Source organism: Epargyreus clarus, unplaced genomic scaffold (assembly GCF_041222505.1).
Source record: "Epargyreus clarus isolate Ecla_fem2 unplaced genomic scaffold, WU_Ecla_fem_2.2 ptg000012l, whole genome shotgun sequence".
Taxonomy (NCBI): domain Eukaryota; kingdom Metazoa; phylum Arthropoda; class Insecta; order Lepidoptera; family Hesperiidae; genus Epargyreus; species Epargyreus clarus.
Window position 1 is genome coordinate 8663939 of NW_027332220.1, and position 26673 is coordinate 8690611.

Here is a 26673-nt window from a genome sequence, read left to right on the forward strand (position 1 = left end):
TTGCAATCTAAAGTTGCGATGAACTTTGCTGAAGGTGTTTGAAAAATCTCGCCTCGAAAATCGTTAATCCAGAGGATGTTGATAAGGACAATGGTACAAAACTATTAATGTTTAAAATATTGAATTGTCATCGGTCCTTAATAAGTATGCCAAATTTCGAGTTAATCCGACGTTTTGAAGGGGGTTAAAATCATGTTCAAAGATTCCGTTACATACTAACATACCAACATACCAACATACATACGTCTGAAGCTAATAAAAGCGTGTTAAAAAAGACAACTAGTGTTTGACCTTGCGTTTCAAGTCTACGCAAACGTAAATATTGACCATGGAATATAGTGACCAATGATTACTTCAGTCAAAACGGGACATCGATTTTTTTATGTCAAATACTTTTTACTTGAAAAAATATAGTTAAATACTAAAAAACACGCTTTTATGATAAAATTAACTAAAAAGTAGAAAATAATTTTCAATCTATGAATCATTTAAGGAACAGTAAATAGTATAATTGGCTACTTGACACTTTTTGGGAAACTGTTTTAATGAATTCACATACGTATTATATATGCCTTTCATTGATCATTTTTTCGAAAAAAGGGCTATTTATTAATAAAAAACATATTTTTATTACGGTAAACGGAACGTTACGCCAAAACAGGCGGTCAAGTGTCATTTCGTAGCGTGACGTCAACACATTGAAAATATAGAAATAAACTTCGACGCTACACATACTTCAGGGGAAATCTTGGGAATTATTTAACTTTTATTAGTACAATTGCAAGAATGTCAAATTACAAGGCGTGTGCAGTGACGATGTGTTCAAGTACGATCGCTAAATATCCTAACAAATTTGCTTATACAAGTTCCTAAACCCAAATCTCATAAACGTTAAAGAACTTGCAGATTCTTATATGTTTAAATCCTCTGTTTGCAAGCAATGACATTTTATACTATCTATGTAAGAGAAGTATTATTGAAGAAAAGGAATAAATTTAGTAACTCTCGAGTGATTCGTCAATTCCAAATCATTGGAACGGGACGTAATCAAAACAAAACAGCAAGTGGAAGTATTCATATATTTAATATATTATATAGATGTCTATGATAAGAATAGAATTATAAGACGTCTATGAGAATTCTATTTTAAGGGCCCATTCTGTAATTAATAGGACACAATTAAAATATTTCATGACTGTGTTATTATTGATGGTGCATGTGCACTGATTAAGTTACATGACTGTATAATTAAAAGTACATGATTTGCTAATATTAGTATTTTATTAACCAATTTCTTTGTTTATTTGGTTTATATGGTTCTATTAGTGAGTACACACAGTAGAACTTTTGTATATATTTATCATATGTTACAGTTACAATAATTACTACAGATCACCTAAGCTAAATTTTTGTGCTGCTTGCGTGTCTGCTTTTCTTCATTACTAAAATTATTTTCCGTAACAAATGGATATATATTTTTATCACTGTCATTTTCAGAATTAAATTGCAATGCAATAATAGGAACTGTATGGTCACTTTTCTTCCTTCATCTTGTTGGGTAGGTTACGCAAGTAAAGAAGTACTATTTCCCGTGTACTTTACTTTATGTATTTCAGACTGGTGCCCACTTTCGAAACTTTTGGCTCCTCACTTCTTCTAGGCAGGACAGTCATCACATTTTCATTTTCATTGATGTACCTTGTGTTCAGGACAACTTTTACTTTTCATGAAACACAAACTTGCCTTCCTCTTAAACTGCACATACTCTATAACGTCGTCACTATACGATTGTCGGGAAGATCTGTAAATATAAATATAACCAATTAATAACCTTAAAACAGTTCACATAAGAATATAAGTATATTTAAAAAAATCTTAATAATCACTTGAAGACAACCTTTCTTCTGTCTGAAGTCAGTTAAGAAATGTTTTAATTGTCCGATATGATTAAATGTAAATATAAAGAATGTTTTACTTACGTTGTTTATTTGATATTTCCATAGGTTATCTCACGGAAGTTTTTGTATCCATTTTGATTTATTGCACTGCATATATGGAGATTCTTTAAGCAGGTTCACGCTATCAGCTTAAATATAGTATGGCTTCATTTCGGTTCACAACATAAATTCAACCAACTCTAACAGCAAACGATTTAATTATTATTTGTCTTGTTTGGTTTCGATGTAGTGACGTCACATGACATTTGAGGCAGCACTGTCGCCGTTTTGGGATTTAAAATCCACAGATAAAAAATCGAAAATTTCTTTTTAAAAATTAAAATACTTAGAACGTATTAAAAAATAAACGAAATACTGCATAATTTATGTTTACTTATAAGCTATCATATCCAACATATTTCATATTTTATTGTTATAACTGTCAAGTACCCAATTGTGGAAAAAATGTGGGGCGCTTTTTACAAAACTGGTAAATGGAGCACCCCATGTTTTTTTTCATAATTATACTATATACTGTTACTTAATTGACAATGGCAACGGTTCATTTCGGAGACAACGGCACGAAGCATCGGAAAATGGGACTGTCCCGTTAAAAACGGGACGTATGGTGGCTATCCCATTGATCCGCATGCTTGTCAAAGACAATGAAATAATGGAACAGAAGGTAAAAAATGTCCAAAACTGTCGATAATAGTTTTAGTACGTCGTTTACGTAGAAATGTTATAGTACAGTTTAACTAAATAAATAATTATTAAATAAAAATATAATTCTCAGACTTACTGAATATGCATATAAATTTTGGTGAAAATCAGTAAAGCCGTTCGCAGGAGTAGGTACAGTAACTAACATTGTGACATGAGAATTTTATATATAAGATTCTAATTTTACCGTGGTCTTTTTGAGGATTAATTTCTGGCTATACAAAGATTATTTATTAAATTATGTTTAGGTTAAGGAAGAAATACGACCTTAATGATTGAAATATATATTCAATTAAAGAAATTTTAAAATACCGTATACTATCCTATATAAATTTTATGGTAATATTTTTTATTATTTACCACAGGTATCGAAGGAAATTTAAAGATTAGGATACAGAATTTCCCATATATCGATTTTATTTTATTAAAATAAACCATAAAATGTTATATTTTGACTAAAAACACTATTATAATTATTTATTAATTTTTAGTATTTCTCGTTATAGCGACCACCATTATTCATCGTTTGTAAAAAAATCAAGTGTCTATCTAGTACGATTTAAGAGATAAAGCCCAACGACAGACGAACAGACCGCAGAGGGTTTCGTTTTAACCTTTGAGTACGGAATCCTAAAAATCATTCTACAAGAGCGCATTATAGATATGTTTCAGAACATTTGAGTTATAGGGAAATGACATTATTATTTTCTAAACTAAAAATCACGATATAAAAGTTACGCCTATTGAAACTAAATAGCAATAATTATTATTTGCAATCTAAAGTTGCGATGAACTTTGCTGAAGGTGTTTGAAAAATCTCGCCTCGAAAATCGTTAATCCAGAGGATGTTGATAAGGACAATGGTACAAAACTATTAATGTTTAAAATATTGAATTGTCATCGGTCCTTAATAAGTATGCCAAATTTCGAGTTAATCCGACGTTTTGAAGGGGGTTAAAATCATGTTCAAAGATTCCGTTACATACTAACATACCAACATACCAACATACATACGTCTGAAGCTAATAAAAGCGTGTTAAAAAAGACAACTAGTGTTTGACCTTGCGTTTCAAGTCTACGCAAACGTAAATATTGACCATGGAATATAGTGACCAATGATTACTTCAGTCAAAACGGGACATCGATTTTTTTATGTCAAATACTTTTTACTTGAAAAAATATAGTTAAATACTAAAAAACACGCTTTTATGATAAAATTAACTAAAAAGTAGAAAATAATTTTCAATCTATGAATCATTTAAGGAACAGTAAATAGTATAATTGGCTACTTGACACTTTTTGGGAAACTGTTTTAATGAATTCACATACGTATTATATATGCCTTTCATTGATCATTTTTTCGAAAAAAGGGCTATTTATTAATAAAAAACATATTTTTATTACGGTAAACGGAACGTTACGCCAAAACAGGCGGTCAAGTGTCATTTCGTAGCGTGACGTCAACACATTGAAAATATAGAAATAAACTTCGACGCTACACATACTTCAGGGGAAATCTTGGGAATTATTTAACTTTTATTAGTACAATTGCAAGAATGTCAAATTACAAGGCGTGTGCAGTGACGATGTGTTCAAGTACGATCGCTAAATATCCTAACAAATTTGCTTATACAAGTTCCTAAACCCAAATCTCATAAACGTTAAAGAACTTGCAGATTCTTATATGTTTAAATCCTCTGTTTGCAAGCAATGACATTTTATACTATCTATGTAAGAGAAGTATTATTGAAGAAAAGGAATAAATTTAGTAACTCTCGAGTGATTCGTCAATTCCAAATCATTGGAACGGGACGTAATCAAAACAAAACAGCAAGTGGAAGTATTCATATATTTAATATATTATATAGATGTCTATGATAAGAATAGAATTATAAGACGTCTATGAGAATTCTATTTTAAGGGCCCATTCTGTAATTAATAGGACACAATTAAAATATTTCATGACTGTGTTATTATTGATGGTGCATGTGCACTGATTAAGTTACATGACTGTATAATTAAAAGTACATGATTTGCTAATATTAGTATTTTATTAACCAATTTCTTTGTTTATTTGGTTTATATGGTTCTATTAGTGAGTACACACAGTAGAACTTTTGTATATATTTATCATATGTTACAGTTACAATAATTACTACAGATCACCTAAGCTAAATTTTTGTGCTGCTTGCGTGTCTGCTTTTCTTCATTACTAAAATTATTTTCCGTAACAAATGGATATATATTTTTATCACTGTCATTTTCAGAATTAAATTGCAATGCAATAATAGGAACTGTATGGTCACTTTTCTTCCTTCATCTTGTTGGGTAGGTTACGCAAGTAAAGAAGTACTATTTCCCGTGTACTTTACTTTATGTATTTCAGACTGGTGCCCACTTTCGAAACTTTTGGCTCCTCACTTCTTCTAGGCAGGACAGTCATCACATTTTCATTTTCATTGATGTACCTTGTGTTCAGGACAACTTTTACTTTTCATGAAACACAAACTTGCCTTCCTCTTAAACTGCACATACTCTATAACGTCGTCACTATACGATTGTCGGGAAGATCTGTAAATATAAATATAACCAATTAATAACCTTAAAACAGTTCACATAAGAATATAAGTATATTTAAAAAAATCTTAATAATCACTTGAAGACAACCTTTCTTCTGTCTGAAGTCAGTTAAGAAATGTTTTAATTGTCCGATATGATTAAATGTAAATATAAAGAATGTTTTACTTACGTTGTTTATTTGATATTTCCATAGGTTATCTCACGGAAGTTTTTGTATCCATTTTGATTTATTGCACTGCATATATGGAGATTCTTTAAGCAGGTTCACGCTATCAGCTTAAATATAGTATGGCTTCATTTCGGTTCACAACATAAATTCAACCAACTCTAACAGCAAACGATTTAATTATTATTTGTCTTGTTTGGTTTCGATGTAGTGACGTCACATGACATTTGAGGCAGCACTGTCGCCGTTTTGGGATTTAAAATCCACAGATAAAAAATCGAAAATTTCTTTTTAAAAATTAAAATACTTAGAACGTATTAAAAAATAAACGAAATACTGCATAATTTATGTTTACTTATAAGCTATCATATCCAACATATTTCATATTTTATTGTTATAACTGTCAAGTACCCAATTGTGGAAAAAATGTGGGGCGCTTTTTACAAAACTGGTAAATGGAGCACCCCATGTTTTTTTTCATAATTATACTATATACTGTTACTTAATTGACAATGGCAACGGTTCATTTCGGAGACAACGGCACGAAGCATCGGAAAATGGGACTGTCCCGTTAAAAACGGGACGTATGGTGGCTATCCCATTGATCCGCATGCTTGTCAAAGACAATGAAATAATGGAACAGAAGGTAAAAAATGTCCAAAACTGTCGATAATAGTTTTAGTACGTCGTTTACGTAGAAATGTTATAGTACAGTTTAACTAAATAAATAATTATTAAATAAAAATATAATTCTCAGACTTACTGAATATGCATATAAATTTTGGTGAAAATCAGTAAAGCCGTTCGCAGGAGTAGGTACAGTAACTAACATTGTGACATGAGAATTTTATATATAAGATTCTAATTTTACCGTGGTCTTTTTGAGGATTAATTTCTGGCTATACAAAGATTATTTATTAAATTATGTTTAGGTTAAGGAAGAAATACGACCTTAATGATTGAAATATATATTCAATTAAAGAAATTTTAAAATACCGTATACTATCCTATATAAATTTTATGGTAATATTTTTTATTATTTACCACAGGTATCGAAGGAAATTTAAAGATTAGGATACAGAATTTCCCATATATCGATTTTATTTTATTAAAATAAACCATAAAATGTTATATTTTGACTAAAAACACACTAATATAAAAATTAAGCAGTGGGATCTTAAACTATAACATACGACATATGAACATCGTCAGATTCAATAAAATGTCACTTCTGTTCTGTTGATCTATGACCATGCATTTTGCGTCTTTATCACTTTCATTGACAAAAACATACTTTGTCTCTTTCTGGTTACTCACGTAATCATGGCGGATCGAACACGAAAAATAAACAAAATTTAATAATTTCTCTTCATTTACGTGTGATAGGTGATTCCATGAAGTTAGTTTCTTTTTCGAGCATAATTTTTGCATTTACGCATTGTACAAGAAGGCATTTTGAGGCTTTAAATTCAAAATAATGACGTTCAACGTGTTCAGTGACATTCGTGTGTATTACTACGCCGCGCGAGAGCGACTGGACTTGGCTGGAGTCGTTTTACACCACTTGCCGTATTTTGTATGTTTCAAGTTTTGCCCGCTTGTGGCGGATCTTTATATTTATAGATCAATGTGTATAGCCATAAAATTTCAATTATATGGTTGTACCCAGCTCCATATTTTTTTAACCTGGAAAGACCCTTTGAACTCTTTCCCGCTCGGAAAAAAATGTATGTCGGACTCTTACCGATTAAAACTCCACAAAACACCCGCGCACCTGCAACAAGGGATGTATCCTCCTGCCTGGCCCTCTGTCGCTTCCTTTGGGAGCATTACAGTTTCGTAAAAGGATCGCCTGCAACGAGCAGTCACTTTTAACCATGGAATAAACAACGGTCGGGAAAGGAGGCTCCAGCTATCACCCCCAACTAAACTTTCTTCCTATTCCTTTCCACTACTCATTTGGCGACTGATTTTAGTACCTAAATGGCTTGGTTAGTCATTTGCCTATTGGAAGGAATTTGATAAGATATTCGACAACATTTACCGCAATTTTTATCAACTTTTATTATACTGCATGCGGTTTGCGTTGTCATGGGACAAAATTTTTGGAGTTATGCTTCCTCCTCGTTATTGCTTGGCAACAATAAGTAAAAGTTGTATTTTGTTAAATATGTAGTAATAATAATTTTCTTTAATTATAGCCGTATTGAATACTACGAAACTTATTTTTGAAGAATTATAATAATATTGTATATCGACTTACCAGTACATACCTACATATATTTTTATCCTGAAGGCTATATTCAAGGTTTCTACAGAATAAAATAAAAAAAAACTAATAGGACTTTGCATGCTATATGGACAGAAAGTTAAAAGTGCTAAGAACTTAGAATTACGGTTTCTAGTATGGATTTGTAGGAGCAGAAATAAATATACGTATTAATTTATTTTTAAGAACAATGATTGCTTAGTTGTACAAATCTGAGTCTCTAAGGTTTCGAATCCAAAGCACAAGCTCTAGATTTTCTAAGTTATATGCTTATTAGAAACATAACTATTTTGCCTTTTTATATCATTCTATAGGTTAAAAGCAAGTACTCCTTTTACTATATTATTTATTAATTTATATTGAACATTGTAACAATCTTATTATATCCTACCTACTTTGTTTGGATTAATAACTTACTATTCGCTATAATCATGGAAAAATAACATTTCAAGGTAACATACCCTTACATAATTATGAATTTTGCCAACACATGATCATCCGATTACAAGCTATTCTGATAGTTTCACTCTAAAAGGAGACCCCTGCCTAGTGGACGATGACGTAACTTTCAGTTTCAGCTTTCGGTTACAGTCATCTTAACCATTGTCGTGCAATGATACGATACGATTACTGAATCAAACCCAATCATGATAATTTATTTGCAAACATGATTCGAGTTATTTTTTAGGTATTCCACAGATGTGTTGCTAATTGATACCCGTGAGGAATAATTTGGCAAGCCACCTGTATTTAAGAAAGAGCCTTACCTCACACTTAAAACCAGAACTCAACAGCACTTAACACTGCTGTTATAGGAGTCATGACTCATGACAAGTATAGATATAATGTACCTAAACCTACTATTATTTGACCTACATTGTAAAGGAAAAGTACCATAGCATGTAGGTAAGTGTGCAAGTATCAGCCGAAACTTACATTTTTATCAGTTCTATTGTGGTTTTTTCCTAACCATTATTGCACCCGGGCCTCTAAAACAAATATATTTAAGTCTTCCCATCGAGCTCGTCTATTCATTCCACTTCACAACTCTGTGAAGTGAGTATTTCGGTACTTTTAATAAAATTATATCTTAGAAATTCGTTAAAATAATTTCAAAATGACCGACGTTACTAAAAGTCTGGAGCTGTTGTTCGACCGCCCTGGAGAAACCATGCTCAGCCCGAAGGGCGACGACAAAGCAGTGTTCCTTTTAACCGAAGAAATGTTGGTAAGTGTATTTTAGTATATATATTTGTTTTAATTATGCTATATATTTTTTATAACATTTGTGCTATTTGGTGACTGACTGCCTTAGTACTAAATACTGATTTAGGCAATCCACGAGGCGCAGTGGTCATTGTACCTTTTTTATTTTTGTTAACGAGGGGTAAACCTTCAAAAGGTACCTACACGGTGCCGTGGGAGCGACACAGAGTTATGTGGGATTCTTTCAAACCCCAAGGTGGCCGTCCTCTACGTTGCCAAGAGGACTCCGGGATCTATTTAGTGGTCACTGTACCTACCGGTCTGTTAAGTAGTCCGCGTTCAATCTTTGAATTAAATCTAGAAATGTTAAGCAGTCAAAAGAAAATCCTTGTTATTGGCCCTAAAGTTAACGTTGTTTAAAAACAACTGTACTTTAAAATCTACATATTATATTATATTAATGTGTGGATGACGATCTCTTAAACTACATAAAATATTTTCAGCCCAAAGAGTATGAAAACATTGGAATGCAAATTAATAACCGATTCGGGGAGGAAGCCTCAGTGACCATTCTACTACAAAACCTCAAAAAGAAACCGCAGTTCGTGAAGGCGAAGGAACTGCCGGCGGATGCAGATTTTTCTGTATTCTTGCAAAAGCATAGGGAAATGGCTGACGAAGTTCTGGAGGTCCTTATGAGTAAGAAAACTTTTTTATATAAACAAATCATGAATATTATATTATTGTCATCTAGCCCTACTGTAGAATTAATATTAAGCTTTTTCATACTTTTTACGTAGGTAGTCGACTTTTTTAAATTTATTTTTTATTTAAATTATTTTAGGGTTTAGCAATAAAAATGTAGGTAGAGATAAAGTATATTAGACTTATATAAAGCGTGACTCTTGATATAACTTTCTTTTTGGCTTCTCTCTTAGTCGGGTGTATATACCTAATAGAATTGTACTAATTAATTCTTCTCACTTATTTATACCCAAGGCACCGTTATCAAAAATTAAAATATATGATCGCTTTGTTAGTCGGGCATGTACGTACTTACACAAAATTAAATAAAAAAAATTACAAAGCAATTATTCACAATTTCTTTAAAGAGGCAGATTTACTACGATTAACTACTAATAAACTACTAAACTAAACTAAAGAAGAAGTTACCATAACTTTTTTTATAGTACCTGTTAATATATAGGTACCCCTGAGATATCGGAAAGGATCGAACTTAAATATTTCTTTAGGGGAGATCCACAAATTACGTGAGGTGTTTTTTTGAATTTTCTGTCCCTCCCTCCCCCCCTGGTGAGATGTCGTGAGATTTTATTCAACCCCCTCCCCCATCCCCCAATCTCACGTGAGATTTTTCAAAATGTGCGTTTCTTAAATAAATTAAATAGTAAACGTTTCTTAAATAGTAAACGTGTTGGAGTGTTATTGTAAAAAGAAAAAAAATATTTGCTTCGTACTTTTATTTACGACTAGTTAAGACTAGTAATCAATATTGCTGAGTTATAAGTGTAATAAAAATTTAACAATAGAATACTTAAATCGTAACTAATGCGATTAAAAAAAATATTTACTCTAATTCAGTCCATGGAGAATCATGCGTGGTCTCAAGAGAGACTATTGGAACCAACATGTCCATATGATTTTCAATAAAATCATCTGCTCCTTCAACTTCGTTCTCACTGTATTATAAACTCTGATTAAATTGAACTATTTGGTATAAAACAAATATGGTAGTTTGACAGTCAGTAGTAATGTATAACGTCGAAGTATGAATGAAATTATTTTCTTTCGAACGAATTAGTGAATGATCTTAATCGTATTACAGTTATGCTTAAATCTTAAGCATGTAGAATCTGGATAATGGGTCAAAATAGTATAGTTTTTATTTGTTTCAATAAGAAAAAAAATTGCGTGATATTTGCCGAGACCCCCCCTCTCTCCAACGTAAGATTAGATGAGATTTGACTCGACCCCCCCTCCCCCTTAAACATCTCACGTAATTTGTGGATCTCCCCTTATCGAATACCGTAGTATAAAAATACTTAAATGAAATGTGCATGGACATCATATTGGTAATATAATCATAAAATAGAAAATTTAAAACCGTAGACTGTAGATGACTGTACGCGGTCGCGAAATATTTTTACATAGATATTGTGTGTACCTACCATTAAATTATTAAAAGCATTTCTATAGAGATAGCTCCGCTGCCCGCTCTATCCCAAATATATCTCTATCCCATAGCTGCATTAGTGCACTTACTGTTGCTACTGTATGTGCTACTACGCGTACGACTACTCCTGCGTGCAACAACTTCAGATTGGACTAGAAGTTTGGCGCAGACTATGCTAGTAAAATATAAATGATTTATGAAGAAAAAACAATGTAGTCTTAAAAAATTTTATTTATACATACTTATGTATACTTATTAGTCTTATTACACATTGAAGCTGCAATAAATATATGAGAAATTATTTTCTAGACGTCCCCACTGGTCAACTCCAACAGTTCCTGTCTACGTGTGTATTCTCACGAGCCAATCTGAACCCCCAGCTTTTCAATTACTGCTACTCCATTGCATTGATGCACAGGTGGGTACTCATTTTATTTTGTTACTAGCTGACCAGGCAAACTTTGTACTGCCTCAAAATCTATTTATCAAATATATTTCATATAAAATATAACCCATGTTACTCGTGGACAATGTAGCTATCGAATGGTGAAAGAATTTTTAAAATCGGTCCAGTAGTTTTTGAGCCTATTCATTACAACCAAACAAACAAAGTTTTCCTCTTTATAATATTAGGTATAGATTTATAAAATGATACATAGATTTTATAACTTTTTGACTTCATAAAAGACAACATAACAGTGTAATTGCTTAACGTCTTATGGGAGATTAAATATGTTATGTAGTTTATTGTGCACTAATTAATAATTTTTTTAACAACACTGTTTAATTTACAATTTCACTAATAATATTACATTTTTACAGGGCGGACACACGTGAGGTCCCCATTAAGAATTTTGCTGAAACATTCCCATCGAAATTCTTGCAGTCAAAAGTATTTACCCAAGCTCGAGAGAGTGCTGCGCTAACAGCCCAGGGAGCTCCGGTAATTATACTCATTTCTTAGTACAACAGTTGTCACATACTTTGTCTGCATTCGAACATAGCACTGGTTTATAATTAGGAGTCCACGGTCCAAGGCTGCTGTTTGAATAGAAGTCCATGGGATATGTACCATCATCTTTCAACCACTTGCTGTTGCCAAGGGACACTGACAACTCATATGGAGTCAACAGTGGTCTTGGGAATGCTGTACCCCAGTCTATAGATAGTCTAGGGCAAGCCACTTGAACAAAGGCATCTAAATCAAATAGAGATAATTTACTAGGAAATATTTCTGAAAGAAGTATTTTTACATATTTTTTCTCTGAATTCTGGATTTGCTTCTCTAAGTTTTCCAAAACCTTTGTACTGCCTTGCCTACCCAGTGTACCGAGAATGAGGCCGAATCTACTAGCAGTCTCTGTATTTTTTATTTGATTATTCCTATTTGCCTGCATAATTTTATGCTCGTACAATTCCGATGTGAACGTTTTGTCATACGGATCATATTTATAGGCAGGTATATTTGGATTTGCAATCATGATTGCCTCTAAGTGGAATCGACCATCACCAAGGTACACAATAACGTCTGACTCCACTTTGGGTGCAGTGCATCCAAGAATTTCACCCGGTGACAAAGGTTTACACTGCGGGACAGTTACAACATACTCGTCACTGCGTAGATTCTTAGCAACCGAATGTAGTGTTGTTACAAATTGAATTGTACTAACTATTGCTATGTGAGTCCGTTTGGGGAAGTTTAGTTTAATTGTGTCTATAAAGTGCGAGGGATCTATTTTAATGTCAACAAACACATATAACACTTTGATGTCACTTGTCTGGTCGATGGGTATAAGGCAGGAGTGGCCGTAGTGCACTAGCAGGTCGACACCCAGTGCGAGAGCGGTGAAGTCATCGATACAACAAGCGCCGTAAGTCACATCGCCCATTATCACGGTGTCCGCCTCCGTGAAGGTCTCAATGATATCACATAGCGTAGTCGCGAACATTGTCAACCCTAAAACAAGTGGAAACATTAAGGCAAGCTTATATCACCAACTTGCTATGGTAATTGAACTTGATTTAGACCATTGTTTTTGAGAGGTCTGCAATATTTTGCAGGTCTACAATATTTTGAATAAATGATACTCGTACTCGTAAATAAATAAATAGAGTAATAAATGACCACTGTACCTTCGGGTAACTGAAGAGCTACCCTTCTCGCTCCCAAAGATCTTATTCTCCATATCGTCTTATGTACTTCGAAGTTGTAATTCTGAGGCAAAGTCTCGCATGCCCTGTTTACCAAGGGATCGTTCAAAAGTTCATCAGGAATTTTATTTACTGTTCGGATGGCAGGCTTAAAAGTTTTACGCTGTCCTTCAGGCTTCGCACGAACTACAACTACATTAGGATTTGATTCGAACTCTTCCATTGTGTTAAAATATCATTATGTTTTATTTTTCAACTTCCAACTAATTCAAGGGATTCAGGTTATGTTTTTATAAAATGTAAACACGCGCGAATACTTCGTCGGTGGCCTACGTGACTTTCCGCAAGTATTGACGTTCCGTTCAGTTAACTTTAGTTGACAAATAGAATTGACCCAAAAAATCTTTACACTAAAACCATATAATTCAGTTAAAATACTGCATAGGAAATTAATATATTTTTATAATAATAGTTCTGTTTTATACATAACGTACAATTATGAATTATAATTGATATAAATGAATTTTAACGAGACGAAAAAACATTAATAGGAAGTTAGGAACGTTAAACGGAACTTAACGGAAGTCGATAGTTGACAATTTGACATTATTTGTTTTAAGTACTTTTTGTAGTTACTGGATAACTGGCTTTTAGCCACATTAAATAAATGTTTAATTAACAATAAAGACCAGCATGCATGCTACTACTTAATTAAATAATAATTATGCTATACTGGCTATACATATTATTAATACATGTTTTATGTTATTTTTCAGCGAATTCCAATTATTATCCCACGAGACTTTACAGCGAAGGATTCAAATATTGAGCATCGCTTGGCCTACTTCCGCGAAGATATCGGCGTCAACTTGCACCATTGGCACTGGCATCTCGTATATCCAAACTCCGCTAACATCAGATCCATCGTCGCCAAGGACCGTCGTGGCGAGCTCTTCTTCTACATGCATCAACAAGTTGTTGCACGGTAAATAATAACTAAAAACTTGATGACACTCAAAGATTTCGAACCACTTTCTTCGGAAGGTATTTTGAGTACATCCGGTTGTCATTAGGACGGCGGTAACATTTTATTGTTTGTTTATAACAGAAATAATAAAAAATGGGCAACTAAAGCCCAATACAAAAAAGAGGGGCTTGCAATGGAAGATTCAGCAGTGGGTGGTGGATGGAAAAGTTTGGAAAAAGAACACGAATAATAATAATTATTCTTACATAATAAAAACAGACATAGGCGTATGCTCAACTTCCTAATCTACCTAACAACATTTACTTAGTACAACCCATGAGCATAATGTATAAGACCAACTCAAAAGAATTTTATAGTCTTACATAAAACCGACACTGTAATTTCCCTGGACTTGAGCCACTTAACCCATCGATGTGCCAATTATTTTATGTGGGGTTATATTTTATGTCATATACCTATGTATATGTAGTATACATTTTATCATAAATCATTAACATTAATTTCTCAAATGAGGTAATCTATTCGTCCCATTTTTTAATAAATCAATATTCAAACCAATTGTATTAAAATCGATGCAGGTACAATGGCGAGCGTCTCAACAATTCGTTGCTTCTAGTGAAGAAGTTCAATAACTTTAGAGAACCCATCCCCGAAGCGTACTTCCCTAAGCTGGACAGTTTGACAGCAGCACGCGGCTGGCCTCCGCGACAGGCCCACATGAGCTGGAGCGACCTCGACCGCCCGGTAGACAATGTCAAAATAACCATCGCTGATTTGGAACGCTGGAAGCGCAATATCGAAGAAGCTATCGCTACTGGTCTCGTCAAGTTGGTAGGTTTTTTAATTTGTATTATTTTGTCGTGATAAATTAATGGGTAGTTAGAAAAAATCAAAATATGTAACATTATTTGGTTAGTGTATAATTGTTGAAGAGTTTCCAGTTGATGAAATTATCAAACCATTAGATATCTATATTTACATTGAAATCCTAAAAGATCGATAACTAATAGTATCAAAGACACAAAGTCATTTGTCACCGCGATATATAACGATAATTTACTAGTTTTTTTCTGTTCCGTGAATGTAATACTTTTATAAAATTATCGAATACAAATTTCCTTTTCTTGTTGACCTTTTCGTGTTAGGAGCGACAAGAAAAATATCGTATACCAGTGTTTCTGTATAAAATATTTCAATAATATTCCCAATATTCCCGAAGAATATTCCCTTAACAATATTTTATTATTTTTCGATATGGTAACATTGTCTTGGATATAGTTAAAGAACGTTATTATCGAACATTCGATATATCATTGCATCGCTGTCGTTGAATCATAGAACAATACTAGCTGACCCGGCAAAAGTAGTGTTGCCCTCATAGATTAGTAAAGATTACTCACTCCTAACAAGAAAATGTACCCAGTTTTGTGAATTAAAATAGTTGCGTAAAAAAGTTTTGCCATATCTTCGTGCTAAAATGCCCCTAAAATATTTGAAATAATTGTATCTTTACTAATCTATGGTTGCCCTATAAATAAAAAATGTTAAGGGTGAACAACCCTTATCACTTAGGGGTATAAAAAATAGATAGTAGCCAATTCTCAGACCTACTGAATATGCATATAAAATTTGGTAAAAGTCGGTAAAGCCGTTTCGGAGGAGTACGGTAACTAACACTGTGACACGAGAATTTTATATATAAGATTAATGTTGCATACAAATTTATTTCAGCCGAATGATTCGACGCAGAAGCTGGATATAGACACGCTGGGCAACATGGTGGAATCCAGCATACTGTCTCCCAACCAAGACTATTACGGCAGTCTCCACAACTTCGGTCACAACATGACGGCCTACATCCACGACCCACAGCACCGTTATCTTGTAACTTTTTTTTATTTTTTAACTTTTTTTTAAACCACCTGCAACCTGCCGCCAGAAGTGAAAACTGAACAGTCGAAAAGAACGTTTTTTTTTAAATTGTAATACCATTTCTCATCTATCGGAAATACCTGAAAAATAATTAGTTATATTTAAATACGTGGTGACTCCACCATCGCCACGGAGTGGTAAGGGAAAGACATTTATATAAGGCGATCAACTAAGTCCTTAAAAGTAGCCAGTTACCATCAGGTTTTTCGATTATTCAAGTTTTGCCTACATCACATTTTTATAACATGATAGCCTGATTGTTTGAAATTTGGCCTTACAGGCTGACGGATCGGGGTTCGAATCCCAGTCTTGAACTATATATATTACATTGAGAGGCCACGTTTCAACTATTAGGCTATCACTTGACCATGACAAGCAGTGGACAATATAGCTAATAATGGATCGATGATGAATAATAATTTGTTAAACAGGAATCCTTCAGCGTAATGGCTGACGAGGGAACCGCATTGCGTGATCCGTTCTTCTACCGCTGGCATGCCTTCATCGACGACCTTTTCCAGAAATTCAAGGAGTCCCCACATGTCCGCTCCTATGTCCGCTCTGAGGTATCATAGTTAATACGAATTTAATAATTTTAGACTAACACTAGCTGACCCGGCAAACGTTGTGTTGCCATATAAATAAAAAAATGCTAAGCGTGAACAACCCTTACAACTTAGGGGTGTGAAAAATAGATAGTAGCCGATTTAAGACCTACTGAATATGTATATATATTTGGTGAAAATCGGTAAAGCCGTTTCGGAGGAGTACGGTAATTAACATTGTGACACGAGAATTTTATATATGATTATGGTGGAATTTAGACCTTTTATTATGTATGAAGTACACATGATACATGGTTTAAATTTCTTTATTACAAATATTTCAACCCGGTTGTATTTGATCGTGGTCACGAGTTTCGCTGTGATCTCGTGTTTGAAGGTTCTTGAAACCTTTGTGATTTGACTCTAAAGGCTCCACCTCCACACCTATTTTTATCTAATAACAAGAGTGTTAGACGCTGCTGTGTGCCGGTTTGAAAGGTATGGTGAGGGAGATAATTATCTGAGGTGTTCTAACTTAGTCCTCGGGAGTGCCAACATAGTTGTGGCTGACCTCGGGTACGAATCTTGTCTGGGATCGATTACAGATTTCGAAGAGTGCAAAATATATCAATAAATAAATAAATAGTTTCACTTCTTGCGTGTACACGCAAGAAGCGAAACTATTTAAAAAAATACACAATGACACGCATCGCACTATATAAAATTTTCTACGAATACTATTTAATTACTACCTAACTTCATGGTGTCGATTTTTATCTGTCGATTTATATGGGAAATCACTCATATTTTTTTCCAAAAGTGATACTTAAACACCTCCTCCATGTGGTGTAGAGCTGAGCCGTATATTATATAAGTTAGTGTTAGAATCCATGTAATGTTAAAGCAGGTTCGTATGTATTGAAGAGGCGTGTTTCTAGAATGAAGTCTTTATAGTAACTGCCTTAATACTACTCTTATGCTAACTTATATAACATACGGCTCAGCTCTACGCCACATGCAGCTGGATATCTGTCGATTTTTGCACAAATCACTCATCATGTTTCCCAAAAGTGATATTTAAACAAGTCCTGCAGCTGGATATCTGTCAAATATTTGCATGAAATCACTCATTTTTCCCAAAAGTGATATTTAAACAAGTCCTGCAGCTGGATATCTGTCAAATAATTGCACGAAATCACTCATCATTTTTCCTAAAAGTAACACCTTAAACAACTCCAGCAGCTGGATATCTGTCAAATATTTGCACGAAATCACTCATCATTTTTCCTAAAAGAGATCCCTTAAACAACTCCAGCAGCTTGATATCTGTCGATTCTTCTACCACATCTCTCATAATTGTTGCCAAACCGTAGCTGGAGTACCCGGGTATCCGCGTGATGTCGGCGAGCACGATGACGGGCGGCCAGAGCAACGTGCTGAACACGTTCTGGATGCAGAGCGACATCGACCTGTCCGGCGGCCTGGACTTCTCCGAGCGCGAGCCCGTGTTCGTGCGCTTCACTCACCTCAACCACCGCCCTTACCGCTATGTGTAAGTATACAAGCGTTTCTCTGTTGCCATCTTATGTTTATACGAGCTTTTGCCCTCGGCTTCGCTCGCGTTACGAAGTAATATTTTCATCCCCTATTTTATGCCCTTAGGGGTAGAATTGATCAAAATCCTTTGTTAGCGGATGCCAACGTCATAACATCTACCTGCATGCCAAATTTCAACCCGATCCGTCCAGTGGTTTGGGCTGTGCGTTGATAGATCACTATGTCAGTCAGTCACCTTTAAGTTTTATATCTTATGTTTATATTTCGTTATAACAGAAATATCAGAAGATCATGCAATCCAACCGACTATAAGTGACTACTGCCGTCCTGGACATTTGAAATCAACCGCAGTTTTTTATTACTGCCATCTTATCTTTTCTTTATAACAGGAATAGCAGAGGATCATGCAGTCCTAATGGTAAGTGGTTGCTGCCGCCCATAGACATCTGTAATCAACCCCAAATAGGATTAAATTCCTCCTGAGGTCGGTCAGCAGTGTTAAATGCAGATGTGTTGTGGTAAGAAGGGTGTGGTATGGAAGACATACTTTTCTGAGGCATTCCAGCTTAGTCCTCAGGTATAGCGGCGCATTTGTGGTCGACCTCGTGTAGGAATCTAATCTTACCTGGGATTGATTACACATGACTGTGCGACAGTTGCCTCTTACCATCAGATCAGGTAACTGGGCTCGTGACGGTCCTCCACAATTCAATTTGTACGGACGTTCTTACCACTACTACTGAGGTATTCCCGGAGCGCTATGACATGGGACACTTCAAAAAGGGTGCAAAAAGAGCTTTCTTTCAAAGCCGGCAATGCCTTAGCGACTCCTCTGGTGTTGCAAACGTTCATAGGCGACATTGACTAAATTCCATCAGGTAGTATGTCTGCTTTATCGTTAGGCTCAAATATAAAAAAAGGTGGGCAGCTTGCACGTCTGCTACTGTATCATAAAAAATACATCGAAATACTTGACGGCCTTTCTTCAGCATCAACGTAAACAACTCGACGGGCGAGAAGAAGCGCGCCACCGTGCGCATCTTCATGGCGCCCAAGTTCGACGAGGGCAACCTGGAGTGGATGCTGTCCGAACAGCGCAAGATGTTCATCGAAATGGACCGCTTCGTCGAGACATGTTAGTACCTACCACTTCTTGATAAATGACAGTCAGAGTTTATCCTTTTAGCATAGGCAAAATAATTGGCCAAGGAAGAAGTACGGAATGTACCACCAAATTTTCATTTATCTTTTATTTTTACTATAGTATTTTCATCATAGTAAGAATAGAAGTAGGTATGCATGCATTTGAACTGTGTACCTATTACGGTTCATGAGATAGAGCCCTATGACAGACGGACAGACAGCGGAAGCTTAGGCGGAGCGTTGCATATTTACCGTTAGGGTACGAAACCCTATATTTTTTGCGTATAAAAGCGTAAACAAGTATAATAGGTAAGTAAGTGCTAAGTCTACTTCCGCATCAAGCAGTGTGAGATCCGATATTCAGAAATCAATGATAATAAGATTATCGCTGATAATAAAGTTTAACGTTACGTCAATTGTAAAAACGAAGGAATAAGAACGAAAGTCGAAGGTCAGTGACCGATTGGAGAACAGATAACAATTGAGTTAGGACTGTACTTACATAAATATTCTTTTGTAAGTAATCGTTTCCAGATTCCAAACTATTGTGAAATTGTTCTGATAACAGTAGGAACGTTGACCCAATAATGGGTGGACGAGAAAGACGTAACCAGTGGCGTATTTATAGGGTGGCAGTACAGGCAAAATGTCACAGGCCCGAGAGGCTGCGAGCTGAACGTGACCAAAAATCAGCGAAAAATACATTCTCTTGAAATGTTTATAGGTGCATAAGAGGTCGCCAGGACCAAACAATCAATTGGGCCCAATCCAATGATTTTGACACGGGTCTCATACGGTACGGCCACTCAATGTAACCAATTTACATAAGAAACTGCTATCCAACTACTAATATTAAATCAATTACCACATGTTTTTAACATTAGTAGCACTAGGTATGAGTAGCATGTGACTTAACTATTTCGTTTGTCCCGCAGTGACCCCGGGCCAGAACGTAATAAATCGCGACTCATCAAAGTCTACAGTAACGATTCCCTTCGAGCAAACGTTCCGTGACCTGAGCAAGCCGAGGACCCCTGCCTTCGGCTTCTGCGGCTGCGGCTGGCCCCAGCACATGCTGGTACCCAAGGGAACCGAAACCGGCGCTGCGTACCAACTCTTCGTCATGCTCTCCGACTACGAGAAGGATAAGGTAATAAAAATATTTTCATACTACCAGACTTGAAAGTTTAGACAGGCTTTATCGACCACTTAATTATTAGACAAGTTTACGGGGGTACCAACACGCAGTGTTTGTATTGAATAGTAAGCATCACCATAGACAGGCCTGACGCTCGGCAGATCACCCTGACAAGTATAAGCATACGTCCTTAATTGTAAGAGACGAAAATTTTTTTAAGTACCTACACGATTTCCGTTGTATAGTCCGCGCAAAACTTCAAGTCCGCTCTGAAGTTAATACGCGCAGGTGTCAGTCAGAGGGTCAATCTGATCGAACACAACTACAAGCATATACTCCGTCGCAACGTAAGAGCACACTAACGCAGCTATGTATCCCTGGGCGGGAACGGGTGCCGCGAGAGCTCCGCGCTGTCTTCGTCCCACTAATACCTAGAATTTGCTATTGCGACGCGACTCGTTTCTATATTCAGAACGGACTAGCAGTTGTGCGCGAATTACAACTTATTAACGATAATTCGTATGTGAATTTCTAGGTTGTACAGTCTGACGATGACTCTGACTGCATCGCGGCGTCCAGCTTCTGTGGGATCCGGGACAAGAAGTACCCCGACAAGCGCGCCATGGGCTTCCCCTTCGACCGCCCGTCAGTATCCGCCTCCAAAATCGAAGACTTCATCCTCCCCAATATGGCATTGACCGACATCACGATCAAACTTCAGAACGTTACGGAGAAGAATCCTAGAAATATTGCCAACTAAAGTTCAACCTATTTTAAAATGTGTGCTACATAATATAATAGTACATTACAATACGAGGACGAAAAATTTTTTTCTGACAAGTGTGAGTTTGCAGGCCGAGCCGCAGGCGAGGACTGCAATCACACGAGTCAGAAAAACATTTTTCGTCCGCGTGTTGTATAAAATTTTATATTACGGGGTCGGAAATGGGGGTTATGCGCACGCGAAGCGTGCGTAAAACGTCCATTTACGCACGCCGTGATATAAAAATATTTAAATGTAAGAAAGGCTGATAGGCTAAGTCTTGTAAATATGTAAGTTTTGTACATAGTTATGTAACTAGAATATATGACCAATTTATTTTAATTAAAAATATGCAAATTATAATCTGTTATGTTTTATTTACGTCTTAAACCATAAATGCGCTGAAGAATTAAATGCAGTCTTATGTAGTATGGAAAATAAAAGAGAAATTAAGAGATTTACACGATTTACAGACTTATAGAAGCACTTAGATAAAACTTACTCCCGGTTTTTATTTTGATTCAACTTACAGTTTGGCGCGGACTATACATGAATTCACACATGAATTACTAGTTGATTTTATAAATAAAAAAATAAATAGAAATGTAACCCAAAGTGCAGCCAAACGTAAACGAGATTTGACCAAGTACTAGGCAAAACTATGGTGTCTTAAAATAATTACGATCTATATCTACCAACAAAAAAAAGATTGTAAAAATAGGAAAAATTGAAATATATAATTACTCCTACAGATTAACACCAACATTTAAACTTAATCCCCACTCAGAAGTAGCGGCATATCTGTGGCCAAACTCAGAAATCTAATCTTATCTGGGGTTGATGACAGATGTCAATATGCAGCAGTTGCCACTTACTATCAGGTGACTGCTTGCTCGTGTAGTACTCCTACGATATAAAAGAAACAAAAATATATTTTTGCAACATTCTCTCAAAGTCTCAACAAGAAGAACAATAATTCTCAATTTAAATAAATTAAATTAAAAGGTATTTGTAGGGGTGAATTAGTCTTGGGTGCGGTATTTAATGGATATTGATTTAGACTTTCATTAAAACTTATTTATTACTAACACTCTGATACAATAAATAAAATGTTCAATATGGCAATTATATTGATATGAAAATACTATGTATGCAAATGTTAGGCATAGGATGATATGTGCAACGAAGATCAATGATTGCATCCTCTAGTATGTAATTTCACTCTTGCATTATCAGCAGCAAACTTGATGCACACCCTGCAATGTGAAGAGTAAATCAAAAACAATCAAATAAATAATCATAATGATAGGGCTTAAGAATAATCATTAATCAGACCTATCATTTAGTATCATGTTGTAATCAAACAAACACATTTCGGCTCGTGTATCTTATCATCATGAAGTAATACATATGGGTATTAATGTAATCAATTAATATTTTAATCATCTTTGAAAATTAAGTGGGATTATAAAGACATGTTTCTTTCAAGTCTAATGTAAAGGTACCGGTCATTTGTGAGTCAAAGTATACATTAAAAAAACATTACTTGCTTTCTAAAAGAAATGATATATTGCAAAGATATATTGTGAAGGGTACTATTATAAACTCCTTTGCAAAAAAAACGGGCACCTTACACACACACTTTACCTTAGCTTTTCTATGGGTAAATATTATTATATTTTTAGTATGTCATTAGCTTGGATGACTAGAAATTTCTTATTATCAATGAGAATCTAGTTTTTTAACACTTTTATCCTGGTATCGGTGTTTTAGTCAATGTAAACAGAGAGCCGTGTTAAAATGGACATTTTTATGGGTATAATGAAATTAAGACTACGAGTATTTTTATGGTATTTTAATAAAAGAGACATTAAAAAATAAAAATTAATAACGAGTATGACCTCCTCTTGCAGCGATTACGGCATGTAATCGTCTTGGCATGCTTCCCACCAGGCTTTTGATGGTGTCCTGTGGAATGTGTTCCCACTCAGTCGAGATTACACGTTTAAGCTCTCTGATGTTTTGTGGAGGTGGTTGGACAGATCGTACTCGCCTTTTTAGGAGGTCCCAAACATGCTCAATGGGGTTAAGGTCGGGGCTCCGCGCTGGCCAATCCAAACGACGAATACCGACCTCTTGCATATAAGCATCTACGTCGCCAGAACGGTGGGCCCGAGCATTATCGTCCATGTAAATGGCATCTTCACCAATTACAGTCAGTGCGGGTTGTGCATTTTGAGAAAGGATTTCTGTTATGTACCTATGCGCATTTAGTGAGCCATTTTCTATGAATACTATCTCGGTACGATAGTTGGAAGTTACGCCCGCCCAAAACATAACGGACCCTCCACCATAAGGGGTGATTTCTTCAAAACACACATCGGCATAGCGTTCCCCTGGTCTTCGTAACACTCGCCGACGTCGGTCCTCACCATGCAGACAAATTCGAGCCTCATCGGAGAAGAGTACGCTACTCCAGTTACCTGGTGTCCAAGATAGGCAATTTCTAGCGAACCTCAACCGCGCAATCCGGTGCTCACGGAGTAACTTGGGGGCCCGCGCTGGTCGTCGACTACGTATATCAGCAGCTAAAAGTCTTCTCCTCACAGTCCATAGGCTAACTTGTGCTCCTCGTACCTCTTCAAGGTTTCTTTTGAGGTCTATGTAACTGCATTTGCGGTTCCTCAGCGCCTGAGTCACTAAAAAGCGATCGTCTCGCGGCTGTGTGCAACGTTTTCTCCCAGAACCTTGCCTTCTCTGAACGGAACCTGTCTCTTGGTATCGAGTCCAGGTTCTTTGTACGGTTGAACGACTCACGTTTAACCGCTGTGAGACGTAACATTGGCTACACCCCTCTTCCAGCAGCGCTATAATTTTACTAGCTCTCATTGCTTTTTCTGCCATTACGATAGACACAAAGATATCTGTTTTAAGTCACAATAAGGCAGAATTATGCGATAAACATAAATTGTTGTACTAAAAATAACGAAAAGTTACTTTTAGTTGCTTGATAACCTTTTAACCGCAAACCCGCGAAAAGTGTCACAAAATGAAAAAGGGATTAATAATTTAAAAAACAAAAGTTTTGAATTTGGAATGAACTTTTTTTCATACCCAGACTCTTTATTAAGTGCCAGTAACATAGTTTGGCTATTAAAACCTCTGAAGAACTAAATTATTACCAATAATGTTAAAAAATCAAACCCGCCCGTTTTTTTTGCAAAGGAGTGTATTATATGTATTTGTACTGAAAACTTACTTTATTCTTATCAACAAAGTTTGAGAATATTCGTCAATTTGTATTCCTGTAATGTACAGAATCAGTACCCATGATTTATAGTTCTATGGAACTATGGAGCTATGGCCAAACATCTTGTATATATCTATCTTGTATTGTATCTTGTATATTATAAATCATCACCCAGGGTCCACATGCAAAGAATCAAGCAAGTGAATCCTGACTTTCATCATTAATTGCTTCATTACAGCTTCAAACTAAAACAAAGAGATAGAATTAAGTTAAAAAATATTTAATGCACAGAAAAGATCTTGGATTGTGATAATATATCAGACCTATCATTTGGTATCATGTTGTAATCAAACAAACACATTTCGGCTCGTGTAACTTGTCATCATGATGAATTAAAAGGTTAATTTATGCAATTTAAGAAGAACTTAAATATTATTGCATTTTCAACTATTTTCACCCTCTGCAACCCTAATTACATCTTTCAAAGATGTCAAATTGTGGATATATGCTGATTAGATAATAAATCGACAGAGATTTTTAGTGCATAATTATTTTTCATTAAGAGGGTGCAGACCTTCCTGACTATTTCCTGTCTGTGAAATAGTTCCATCTACCATTAGTTTTTCTACTTTTGTTCCATAGTTATATTGCTTTATTAAATATTCACTATCTAAATCCTTAAATATAGAATTTTATAAGTTGAAAGCATGAATTAATTGTTGTAAAACTTGTTTCTTTCCAAAAAAATTTGATGTCTTTTTGTCGCAACTTTCCCAAATTGACAAGGGATTCTCGACAATTTAAACTGAATATATACAGATGAATTAATAACAAAACTTTAGTAAAATACAACATGCTCATATTAAAATAGTCAAAATTTGAACACTGGAATCACCACTTACTTTGTAGTGTCTGGATTGCCTTTTTGACTTCCCATTTGTATATTTGTATGTTTACTATTGCAACATAGGATTTTGAGTACAAATATATTGATAGTCCCAAAATGACAAGGCTACAGCATACTGAGTTGAAGATCAGCAACAATGTGATTCTGGGTTACTGCCCATTGTTGGACCCCCCTGAAGCTGGTTGAACTTTTACTTTGATAAATCTCCTACATGTGATAGGTACCCATTGTTTTGTTGCCCTTGCCAATTTTGTCAAGAATTACTGTGTGAAAAAAAGTTGGAACAACGTGATGTGAAATTTACGTATCCTGATTTACTTTGGCATGGGTCATTCATTTTTATCTCTCTCCCAACATCCATGACCTGAAATTATTCAAAAGACTACATATTAATTACACATCATACATAACCTAAAAGATTAATTGAGATGAGTTTATCAGGCCTATCATTGTAAAATCACGTGTTTTATCATAGAAAACACATTTTGGCTCGTGTTTTATTCATCATTACATTCAATATTAGATAAAGCAGACGCTTGTCGATAAAGTTGTTAGTCCTTATCACCAAATCGATTCTCAGGTAAATATTTAAAGGAACCTTATCTGAAAGCTGCCGAAAACGGTATTTGCATAGTATGAATAGGGAATCCACAAGTTTTTGTAACTGAGGACACCGCAAAATACTTTGTCAGTTAGAGCCGGTCCACACGGCGCGTTGCGTCAGCGTTGCGTCGACGTTGCGCTGTGGGTGCGTCGTTTTACATACTAATAATCATAGTGTTCACACGGTGCGCGCGTCGACGCAGCGCACCGGCTCTAAGTAAAGCCACCTCGTGGTAATGGGCTGGGGACACGTGGCTTTGTACTTTATCGTAAACTGAATAAATATTGTAATTATAAATAATGTTTTTCATACCTTAGAAAACAGCATTCTCGTAAACTGCATAGCTGAAAACCTTACTTCCTCAGCAATATACGTAAAGTAAAATATCTAAAATTTATTAAATAATGAAAATGGAGAATGAAGACAACTGAGAAAGTGAGAAATGACAAGTGGTTAAAGCGTGCTCCGGTGAATGAATTTCATTTGTCAATTTGTGTTTCTCATTAAGATGACTCTGAAAAGTATCGATAGGTTGTGGTATCGAGTACTTGTATTCGATACTTTTACGTGCACGATAGTTTTTCCATATTATTAATACAATATCGTTACTTTCTTTTTCA

At 35.3% G+C, this 26673-nt stretch overlaps 2 protein-coding genes and 3 long non-coding RNA genes across 5 annotated transcripts; 1 reads left to right on the forward strand and 4 right to left on the reverse strand.

Annotated features, from left to right (window-relative positions):
* Positions 1–1179: 1179 nt before the first annotated feature.
* Positions 1180–2398, reverse strand: LOC140746331 (uncharacterized). Its single transcript, XR_012102758.1, has 2 exons — positions 1980–2398; positions 1180–1801 (listed from the first exon to the last, which is right to left on the reverse strand). It is a non-coding gene; the product is annotated as an uncharacterized LOC140746331 (long non-coding RNA).
* A 2211-nt stretch (positions 2399–4609) lies between these two features.
* On the reverse strand, positions 4610–5828 carry LOC140746332 (uncharacterized). Its single transcript, XR_012102759.1, has 2 exons — positions 5410–5828; positions 4610–5231 (listed from the first exon to the last, which is right to left on the reverse strand). It is a non-coding gene; the product is annotated as an uncharacterized LOC140746332 (long non-coding RNA).
* A 2874-nt stretch (positions 5829–8702) lies between these two features.
* On the forward strand, positions 8703–21655 carry LOC140746327 (phenoloxidase subunit 2-like). The gene is made up of 13 exons (XM_073078437.1): positions 8703–8903; positions 9385–9580; positions 11385–11493; positions 11898–12018; positions 14003–14211; positions 14793–15045; positions 15946–16098; positions 16578–16712; positions 18065–18243; positions 19238–19383; positions 20327–20541; positions 21065–21321; positions 21530–21655. The coding sequence occupies exons 1-12, from the start codon at positions 8793–8795 to the stop codon at positions 21287–21289; spliced, it is 2052 nt and encodes a 683-aa protein (XP_072934538.1). The 5' UTR covers positions 8703–8792; the 3' UTR covers positions 21290–21321; positions 21530–21655.
* Positions 11289–13627, reverse strand: Dph1 (diphthamide biosynthesis 1). The gene is made up of 2 exons (XM_073078439.1): positions 13209–13627; positions 11289–13032 (listed from the first exon to the last, which is right to left on the reverse strand). Exons 1-2 carry the CDS (start codon positions 13447–13449, stop codon positions 12029–12031), a joined length of 1245 nt encoding a protein of 414 aa, XP_072934540.1. The 5' UTR covers positions 13450–13627; the 3' UTR covers positions 11289–12028.
* A 699-nt stretch (positions 21656–22354) lies between the features above and the next one.
* LOC140746333 (uncharacterized) lies at positions 22355–26487 on the reverse strand. Its single transcript, XR_012102760.1, has 4 exons — positions 26366–26487; positions 25445–25813; positions 24552–24787; positions 22355–22548 (listed from the first exon to the last, which is right to left on the reverse strand). It is a non-coding gene; the product is annotated as an uncharacterized LOC140746333 (long non-coding RNA).
* Between the last annotated feature and the right edge of the window lie 186 nt (positions 26488–26673).